The sequence below is a fragment of the Wasmannia auropunctata genome, unplaced genomic scaffold (assembly GCF_000956235.1).
Source record: "Wasmannia auropunctata unplaced genomic scaffold, wasmannia.A_1.0 LD336067.1, whole genome shotgun sequence".
Lineage (NCBI taxonomy): Eukaryota > Metazoa > Arthropoda > Insecta > Hymenoptera > Formicidae > Wasmannia > Wasmannia auropunctata.
In genome coordinates, this window is record NW_012026823.1 from 412,764 (window position 1) to 423,334 (window position 10,571).

General features: G+C 29.8%; 2 protein-coding genes across 6 annotated transcripts in view; both read left to right on the forward strand.

The window, feature by feature from the left end:
• The window catches only part of LOC105450235, a 7,470-nt gene extending 3,391 nt beyond the window's left edge, over positions 1-4,079 (forward strand). For all 3 annotated transcript variants that reach the window (XM_011689981.1, XM_011689982.1, XM_011689983.1), the window contains exons 3-7: positions 529-711; positions 1,299-1,530; positions 2,405-2,758; positions 3,162-3,349; positions 3,470-4,079. In XM_011689981.1, coding sequence (XP_011688283.1) covers positions 529-711; positions 1,299-1,530; positions 2,405-2,758; positions 3,162-3,349; positions 3,470-3,831 — 1,319 coding nt within the window. In that variant the 3' untranslated portion in view covers positions 3,832-4,079. The remainder of the gene's footprint in view (positions 1-528; positions 712-1,298; positions 1,531-2,404; positions 2,759-3,161; positions 3,350-3,469) is intronic.
• Positions 4,080-6,602: 2,523 nt separating this feature from the next.
• The window catches only part of LOC105450236, an 11,506-nt gene continuing 7,537 nt past the window's right edge, over positions 6,603-10,571 (forward strand). The window contains exons 1-3 of one of the 3 annotated variants that reach the window (XM_011689985.1): positions 6,603-6,802; positions 6,941-7,181; positions 7,539-7,787. In XM_011689985.1, coding sequence (XP_011688287.1) covers positions 7,656-7,787 — 132 coding nt within the window. In that variant the 5' untranslated portion in view covers positions 6,603-6,802; positions 6,941-7,181; positions 7,539-7,655. Of the gene's footprint in view, positions 7,182-7,538; positions 7,788-10,571 lie in introns of all 3 variants that reach the window. The other 2 variants (XM_011689984.1, XM_011689986.1) reach the window with 2 other exon arrangements.

Below are 10,571 nucleotides of genomic sequence, written 5' to 3' on the forward strand. Positions count from 1 at the left end.
AAAATTTTGCGATTTGTTATATCTCCATTTATATGAATACAACTCCAAAAAAAAGTCAGTTAATCGTATATTTTCTAAAATATCAACTTGAAAACGAAGATTTCAAGCTATAAAATGCTTTTTAAAAAATCTCGTTACGATAATTTTTAACGAAGTTGCTCTATCTTGAAATTTACCTATTTTTAGAGGATAGAACAGATAATCCTTTAATTTTTTGTTTAATTTTGGACCAGTGTATATATATATATATAATTATATAATTTAAAGATAATTGATTAATGATATATATTCTAGTAAATACAAAACATGTAGTGTGATGGGTACATTTAGCATAGATTATAACTTTCTGATAAAATCACACGCAGAACACATATCACACGTAAAATAGACTTGTGTGATTTGAAAGGCGCGAATAATTATTTTTTTCTAGCATAAAGATTGAGATATACGTAATTGGCTTCTCTTTCGTATTGTGTTTTTCTACCTATATATATTTACCTATATATGTTTTCCTGTTTTCTCTTTCAGCATTGGCGGGGCAGTGTGGAAAAGTGTGGGTCACGGTTTCCTCTCTGTGGAGACCAATCGCTGCCAGCGACAAAGTGGTCGATGCCGAATTAGAAGTGAATTGGGAATTTGATTGTCCGGCGGGCATGAGATACTCAGATACCCAGATCAAGGTGTTCACTGCTGACCCGTTAGCAGCACATAGTAATAAATTTTGTTTGATTCTCTTGTGTATCGTATTCTGCCAAAGATAGCGGTTAGAATCGAAAAACTATAACGCGTCTCTTTTATTTTATTTACGTGTTAGCTACTGTATTAAGAATATAATATTTATCGTTATAATTTATTACAAAACACACGCTATGACATGACAATAGCTTGTAATCACTATAGATAAAATTATTATCTTAATTTATTAAAAATTCTTTTTATTTATCCTTATACAGAAATTCTATCAACAAAGTTTAAAATATATAAGCTTATTTTGCTTTCGCGTTTCATTGATTGCTTAGTACAGATCACTAGCTTATGCGCGTTGAAACGTTTTGAGTCCGTCGTTAAAACTTGTTCGCTAAGTCCCTCTTCCGCCTATCGCATTCAATTTGAAAACATTGATCCGCTCGAAATGAATCCCTCGATAGTTTTGAATCGTTTCCAATCCGATTTATCTTACAGAATGAATCGTCGTGAAATCGAACGCATCCATCCCTTATCACATTTTCTCCGTAGAGCTATTGAACTTTGGATACCAAAAAATTTGTCGGTACAACCACGGATCCTATTTGTTCCAGACAAAATGATCAAGCCTGAACTGATCTTGACTTCTTTACAACATCCCCGGGGATACTATAGAACAAATATTACAGTCGGTCGTCCGTCGCTACCAGGAGGATGGGACACGAAGGACGGAGCGACCCTTCCAGGATCACATTGTCTCGATTATTATGCAATCCTTTACAAAGATGGTCACATGTTTTCAATGTCTTGTTTGCAGATTTGGCCGACTTGGATGTATGATTTAAGGTACTATAATTTTTTACATATATTTACATATATGTTTAAAGATTCAAATAAAAATATATCTCTTAAATTAAAAAAAAATAATTTACCCTTCACGGAAAGAATGATTTGGAAGATAAAAAAATTTGGATCTGAAAATAATTTTAGACCATCAAAATAATTTTGTTAGAAACTCAAAGATGATAAGCATTACTGTAAAACGCTTTGATATTCTATAGCAATCAATTTTACTTTCCAATTAATAAAATTATTTTGATAATTCTACAAGAATTATTTTCAGATTTATATCAAGCAAAATCGTTCTTTTCGTTTTAACCCTTTACTTTGAAAATGCTCCTTAAACATTTTATGCTGCAAAAATAATCAAACAAATCAAGCGACAGAAATGTCGCTGTGTAATGTATAGAATGTGAAATGAGAATGAAATGTGTAATGTATAGAAAATTTCGAAGAATTGTAAACAAATCTGTGATTACAAATAGCTTTTAATATGTGTAATATATGTGTAATCTTTTATGTATGTAACGTAAATATAACATTTTACAGAAAGAACGATTTTGCTGAAAGATCCTAAAATTTAGCTGAATATAAATCTAAAAATAACTTTGTTAGACTACCCAAAAAAATTATATTGGAAAGTTCAGTACTAATAAGCAATGTCGCAAAAAATTGTTTTGATGGTTTTACAAAATTATTATATTTTCAGATCTGTAGATATCTAATAATTAACTTTTAGGATTTCTCAGCAAAATCGCTCTTTCCGTATTACAATTATTTTTTATTACTACAAATCTAACGGGCAGTAATAATCATACGCAATTCTTTGTAGCAAACTGACTGCTATTAGTACAAACAATGTTTCTCTGTATTGCTAAAGAAGGGAAATCGGCATGCTTCCAATCGGCAGCCTGATGATACCTGGGACACACAATTCTGGCTGTTACAAACACGGCGATCTGACGCGCCGGGACGCCTTTCAGCGGTATTTGCTGACACAAGATCGTGACGTTTGGACGCAGTTAGTACATGGTATAAGATATCTGGATATCAGAGTTGGATATTATCCGTCGATACCAAATGGTACCGCACTTGACGAGGACGGGAATCATATAAATAGATTCTGGGTCAACCACGACGTCATTCGCATCACACCTCTTTCGGAGATCTTAAAGGATGTGAGGGACTTTCTGGATGTGGCAAGGGGTGAAGTTGTCATTATGGACTTTCATAGGTGAGTCAGACGAAATATAGCCGCGAATCTAAAGCATTGTACATTTTAAATTCACGAGAGCACGTACATTGTAAATTGAATTCATGTTATTGACTGTAAAATTCGAATAAATAGTTATGAAATTATATTAAAGAAAATTGCAAAAACTAAAATATATAATATAATTAATAGGCGGTCTTATTCAAATTATAATTATTATTTTACATAACTAAGTTATAGCTCGTCCAAAATTAATTTTAATTGGGCTTCTAACATTTATTAATGTATAAAAATAATAGAAAATATTTCTCTGGTTTTTATTTTTGCATGCTACATTCAGCGTTATTTACCATAAAAACGTTAAGTATGCTCCACAATATATTCGAAATCTGTAATAATAATTAATGTAAGAATTAACAAACAGATTTCCCGTGGGCTTCGAAGGTAGGCCAAACAGACATCGAAAATTACTAACAATTTTACATCGAGAATTTGAAGGCTTAATCTTGAAGCCAGACAGAGGGATTGAAGGTTTGGGGCCGACATTAAACGATATTTGGACCAGCGGGAAGAGATTAATTATTTGTTATGGCGACAAGCACACAGTAAACGGTAAATAAATTTTATCATAACCTGTATAAATTTGCGATTCGCAAGTTTAATTCGTTAACATAATTCTTTCAAACATTTTAGCTAATAATTGTTTATAACAATTTCCGCTTTTTAATTTAGAATACGACTGGCTGTGGCCGCCTTTGACGCAAGTATGGGGCAATCAGCAAACTGTGGAAGGGTTGTTCGAATATTTGGATGAAGAGATTTTAGGATCAAAGAAACGCAAGAATAGTCAGAATCCATTGTGGGCGGTAATGGCGGAATTGACGCCATTCCCATTAGACATTTTCTTTAATCTATCTGGTGGACTTCGGCAGATGGCCGATTCCGTTAATCGAAATCTCACTGTCAAGTTTCAAGAGGAGTGGTGGAAAGAAACGAACATCGTCGCCACAGATTTTTTTCTCGGAAACGATTTGATCTGGGTATCGAGAATGTCGAACATAAAAAAAAGTAATATCGCGCAATGGCGTTTGTAATCTATATATAAACTTTTAATGATAACGTTAAATTTATTCCTTGTTTTGAAAATGACAAAAGAATTATTGCAAAGTGAAACGACAACTTCCATTAAATTTCGTTAGAAAAATGGCACATAATGATATGAATGGATATTTACATATGAGATTATTCAGTTGTATGATTTTCATAATAAATGTACGTAAGACGACACTAACTCATCCATTTATTGTATAATATTGTCACAATAAAACTGTGTAAACAATAATATAATAATACAGACTATTTAAACAATTTCAGTTTGCAAATTGTTAATGACAGATAGCAACGACAAATGTTAAATATTTCATAAATACTATGTATTGTAAAATCTGTATATCAATTTTGCAAATAAACATTTCAAAATTTCTGTTTAAGTAATAAATATGTAAATTTTCAAATTCGCAAGAAAACTCACTTAGTAAACAAGAAGCATTAAATTTATTTTTTTTAATGTTGATATTAGATATATTTTTTGAGCATAATTTTTGCATAATATTTTGTAAATTATGTTATATAAATATTATACAAATATTTTATAATAACATAGCCTTTAAAAATTTCTTAAATATTTTGAAAACATAATTTGAATTATTTTTATAATGTTGTCGTAGCATGTTTATTAAACGTAAATATAATATATTAGCGAATAATGTTGAAGTGGGAATACTTTTCAATGTCGAATCAATGTTGATTTTTCTATATTAATTGTTAATATTGCTGCACTGTTGAAACAACATTGAACAAATTGATATTAAAATCGCTCATCCAGGAACAGTACACGGCTTTGCCAATAAATGAATTCGGCAGAAAAATATTTCTCATAAATAAAAAACCATATAGGATAGATAAAATTAAGACACAATATTATAAAAGATTCTTTACATTCCGTGTTCTAATAAAGTAATTTTTTAACGACTCAGAGGCTCTAAGATATGAACATAAACGAAATGTATTATTGTGGCATTTTATAGATGCCACAAACTATAATTTGTAATTTATAATAAGACAACAGGCAAATAATGCCCGCGGATCGGCACACAAACTGTAACGAGAGAATCGACGAATATTTCGAACGAGCAACGGATAGTTAGAGACGTTGACTTTGAAATCGCGACGCTTAGTAAGACAAAAGAAAAAGAAAATATTATGATTGATTAGCATAGCCGGAGATAACGAGCGAGAAATTGGCTGTACGAATGAACAGTAATTTCTGAGTGAAACGTACACGTAAAACATCGCTAACATTTTCATTTAAGATCGACCACGTGATTAAAGGTGCCTATATACTCATAGGCGCGTCATTTGACGCACGCGTCATTTGAGAAATAACTATATAGATTAAGTATACCAAGCACAAATAGACTTCGATTCAATGTCTGTACAACAAAGCAATGTCTAGAAACGTCGAATCGAAGTCTATGGACCGATTATTTCTGCCTGGGTAGTAACTTCCAACACTGTCGCGTTTGACGCGTTTACAGTTGAATTTATCCAACTGCGAAAACGTCATCGTATTTGTCGCCAAATTTTTTGCTAAATAAAAAATTTTGTTCAAAAGTTCATGCAGGTTTCTCTTGTGAGGACCTGAGGATCAAAAATTGAAACTATTTCCGACAAAGAAAGATTATTATAAATTATGACGCGTGACGCGCGCGTCAAATGATGCGCCTATGAGTAAGTACCTTAAACCTGTTATAATATCGAGACATCCGTAATAAATGATTCTATCGCACGCGCGCTATTAATTATTGTAACGCGGGAAACTAAAGATTTTTGTAATATAAAAACTTTTGACTAAAGACATTGTACTATTTGAGTCGTGATTAAAGACATTTAAATGTATTTCGCACATCTCACAATTTAAACAATTTTAACCTTGACGATTCCCGTCTTTATTACGGTCGTAACGCTAAATGGTAATAGTATTTTTAATAATATTGAAAATTTTTTTAAAACATGTTATAATTAAAACATGGTATAATTGAAACGATAATTATGTACCAATGTTGACACGAACATCAGATTGTATCATTTATTGAATATTATTTGAGAAACATTACCAAAATGTTAAAAAAAACATAAGTACAATATGATATTTGTAACAACAATATTAAAACTTTCAAACCAGTGTAAAGTTTGTTTATAATCATAATGATGTTATACAAGTTAAATATAATAAATTTAAAAACGTTACCTGTTATTGAATATTGTTTGTTTATTATATATGATATTATAATATCGTAATAATGATTTTTTGCTTACTGGGCGCTGTTCTATAGAATAAAAAAAATATATATATATATAAAATTGTCGCAGCAAAAAATTATTACACAATATATTGAGAAAAAATTGTTTCTTCACGAAAAATCATAATTTAAATGTTTTCCTTATTTTTTTTATTGTTTTCTGAATATTTTCGTGTTTGTGTGTGTGTGTGTGTGTGTGTCTTTAATTGTATAAAAACTTAGAAAAACGTTGTAATTTAAAATCTTAAGAATTTCTTTTTAAAACTAGATTTTTTCAAGATTTCTCATTTATTACATATATAATTTTATTAAATAAAGTTATCTATTTTTATTGATAAGATATTGCAACTGATAGCAAATCATATTTTACAACCAATCTATATAGGTACTACTTTAATTAAAAATATGTGTATCTCGCGACACGAATGCTTAATATTGTGTTTAAATCTTCCCGCTCAACTTACACATTAGATTGAGCTCGTTCAGCAAATAAAGCCATAGAGTTTTATAAGTTCTGCGAACAAAACAGATCAGTGAGCACTCACTCAGTGATTCTTAATTACAATTGGCTTTTATACATATTAATTGAGGTACAATTACATGCAAACGTCGAGCGTCGAGCACCGCGGCGAGTATCTGCGCAGAAAATTATTGCGCATCTGAATCTCTAGATTCCAACTTCTTGACCATTCTGACGCTAATGGTAAGCTAAGAGAGGTTATGTTGTGCATTGCTGTTGTAATACTGAAAATTTATATTTATTTACATTATATAATGTAAACGACAATTAAGATTCCATTACTAGCAGTACATACATCCTAATTAATTCAGTGCATTTCAGTAAAATTATAAAACATGTTATTGCGCATGCTCGATGCTTGATGTTTTCATGTTATGATACTTCGACTGTATATCAACATTATTAATATTATCAACGATTATGTTATCTTTCTTTTTTACGTCGCGCATATATGTATATATGTAAATACATAACTTGTGAAGGCAATTTTTATGCACGGGAAATAAGAAAGTTAGCAGTTTAATGCATAGTATACAATGTCTATGGTATTGGGACTTATAACGTGAGTTGTTTTTCGCACATGCGCAGTGAATTACGTCACATCAGTAAAGTATTAACTTCCAACAAAAAAAGGTATTGATGGGTCCATTTCGTCAAACTGTCTTAAATAATATTTAAAACATTTTTAAGAAGTCAATTCAAAACGTATTAAATAACGTGTTAAATAATATGCTTAATATTTTATAATTGGCTTTTTAAAATTTTTAAATATTTTAATGGAGAGCGTGACAAGAGTATACCTACAATACATTTGTTTGTTGAGAGTTAATACTTCATTGACGTTGCAAAAAGTGTGTGATCCACATCAAAGTAGAATCAGATTACTTATCACCGTTTCATGCATTTGAATTGCTAATAGCCCTCACTAGCACAGTGTTCAGACAAGAGTACATAGCCAGTAACGCGCCGGCTTTCCCCGTGGACACGGAGAGAACGTTAAGCAGATAAGGTCTACAGTGTGATCGCGCCAGGGACAATGCTAGCGAACGGGACTATAAACGAGAAATACGAGCTATGGTGGTCTATATATGCTTGGTGGTCGGCTTTGCTCACGTTGAAGATGATGTGGCTAACGTGGCAGACTGGGCAAATCCGATGGAAAAAACAGGTAAAATTTCCAAAGTCTTTGCCATTTTTTTTCATTGACAAATTTAATTGCATTCCGATATTCACTGTCAGAGTGTTAAAAATTTATAGTGCACAAAACGTATACTATAGGTATAGATTTTTCAGCACTGACAATGAATATCAAAACGTAATCTTTATTTGTTTATTGTAAATACAGGCTCTGATGAAAATATCAACAGAAAGTAGATGATTGCGTTTTCATTTAATGTTATATTGAGTATTATCAGTCAGAGAAGTAATTTCAATCTTGAATATTTATCATTTATTAATTATGTTCGTGATTAATGTTTTGCGTGCGATAGAATTTTCCATTAAAAACGTTACTGTATAAAAATATCAATACTGTTTTCATTACTCAGGAAATAATAATAATTTTTTTATTAGTTTTTTGTAATGCTAAAATAAAATATTAGAATTTAAAATGGATTTAACGAACAAACTGCGGGAGGATATTCTACAAATAAAAATAAGAAAAAAAGATTATATGAAGTTTGACTAGAAATTTTATTACAAAATTTATAAAATAATGCTGAATCGATTAAAAATCGTAAATATGACGGGAATATACACATAAGATAAACACATTAGATTTTTCAGTATACAAAATATACTTTCATATTCTGTGCAATGGAAAAGCCATCTCATCTTTCCTATCTCATGTTTTGTTTCAATATTTGTTTATAACTTTGTAATAAAGCATTTCTAGTCAAACTTCATATAAACTTTTTTTCCGCTTAGAATATGCTCTTGCAGTCTGTCCGTTAAATCTTGAGACATCTTATCAAATAATTAATACGAAAATTTGAAACTCTAAATTAGTTTCTACATAGCAAGCCCTTCTTTACATTAAACTTATCTAATAATTCTGATTTTTTATATTGATATTTTCTTTTTTTTTAAACATATATATAAGACTACATTTATAAGAATATAAATTGTAGTGCACAAACGTAAATTTTATCGAAAATTTTATTAAACATTATTTTTAAACATTAAGATTGTTATTAAGAGTACATTCGTATTCACTGCCACTAAAAATCTATATTCGCGTTACATACATACATATTATAGATTTTCAGTACTAGTAACAACTATCAGAATGCAGCTTAAGATAGAAAAACACAAAACATTTTTAATAGTTAAATTTCTATGTAAACAGAATATTTGTACTTCTCTATCTAATCAAGAATAATACGATCAACGCGAACAATCTTTATACAGTTTGAACGATTAATTGACAACACACACGCACACACACACGCACACACACACACACACTTGTTTTAATTTTGATGCTCTGATACTCGTTTGACTTAATGTAATATTGTTTTGATTTTTTTTATTAATATAACTGTGGATTTCGAATTTTTATCTTGTACTTTTTTGTGTTGCTAACCATCGTGATTTCATGCCTCCTAACCAATATAATGAGTTCCTGCTTTTGAAAACATCTAGTATTCAATTTTTTTAATAATTATGGTTAAATAATTATTTGTTATATATAGACTAGTGTTAACTATCACTTGACTTGTCAATCATAGTGATAGTTTTGGAAATGTACAACTGAATAATGATTCAACCTGTACCAGAGAATGTAGAAACATCTCTATCTTTTTTCTTCCAATTTCATTAAAGATGACTCTAAATGACTTTAAATACAGCCAAAACGTCCGACAAATATGTAAAATTATTTGTTTAATAATATGATACGTACATTTTTGAGAATTTTAAGCACACTAAGTACCGTGCTGCACTTTTATTTGCCTTTTATTTACTAATTTTTAATAATAATAATATCGAGTTAAGATATAAAAATACTAAGGAGTTATAAAGTAATGATACTCGTAAAAGTAAACGACTGAATTCGTAACTATTGCTGTAAAAATGTGACGACGTTTCTGTTACCGTTATAAATAGAAAAAAGTAACGATTGTTATCGGAAAAAAATAATGATAACACGTTATTTTCCAACCTTAGAATTTCCTATATGTATTTTTTACATAATATTAATTAGAAAATTTAATATTCTTCAAATTTGATGTTTTAATAAAAAAAACAGAAGTTTGCATAATTTTTTTATATTTCACACTGTATACGTATTACATAAAAAATAATTTGATATAATTTAAAACATTATCATTACACATAAACAGAGAAAATAATTTGTATAAGTTTATAAGTTTTATAAGCATTGATGTATGTGATAAAAATTGTTTGAAATTTAAATGATTTTGTGCATCTATCCTTGTGGATAAATGTAGAAAAGAAAGGAAAATTATTGAAACCTCAAACAACCTTGAATAATATGAATAATATTTATGAGATAACTGTTTAGAAGACAATAAAAATGAAATCTTCTAATTATGATAATAAAACCAGTTATACATGTATAATGAATGAATTGACTCACCAATTAATGTGTTCGCTCAATGCCATTACATATCATCTAAACGCTATTTTTGCCATCACGTATTATCTAAAACAAATTTTTATTCCTTTAATACAGACCATTATTTTTATTATCTTGTACTTTATATTATTTTTACCATTTTTGTACCAGGTACTACTTTTTATTCAAATAAATACAAAGTCAAAATTGTTTTTTTTTTTGTTAAAATAAATCTTAGGTCGGTAAAAATAATCTGTTCTGTTCTTGTTTCAAGATTAAGAAATGCCTTAAGGCGATGCTGGAAGGTCGGAATTCCCGACACATTGCAATCGTAAAAATTTCTCTGAAATGACAGAACGGAATTGAAAATAGATC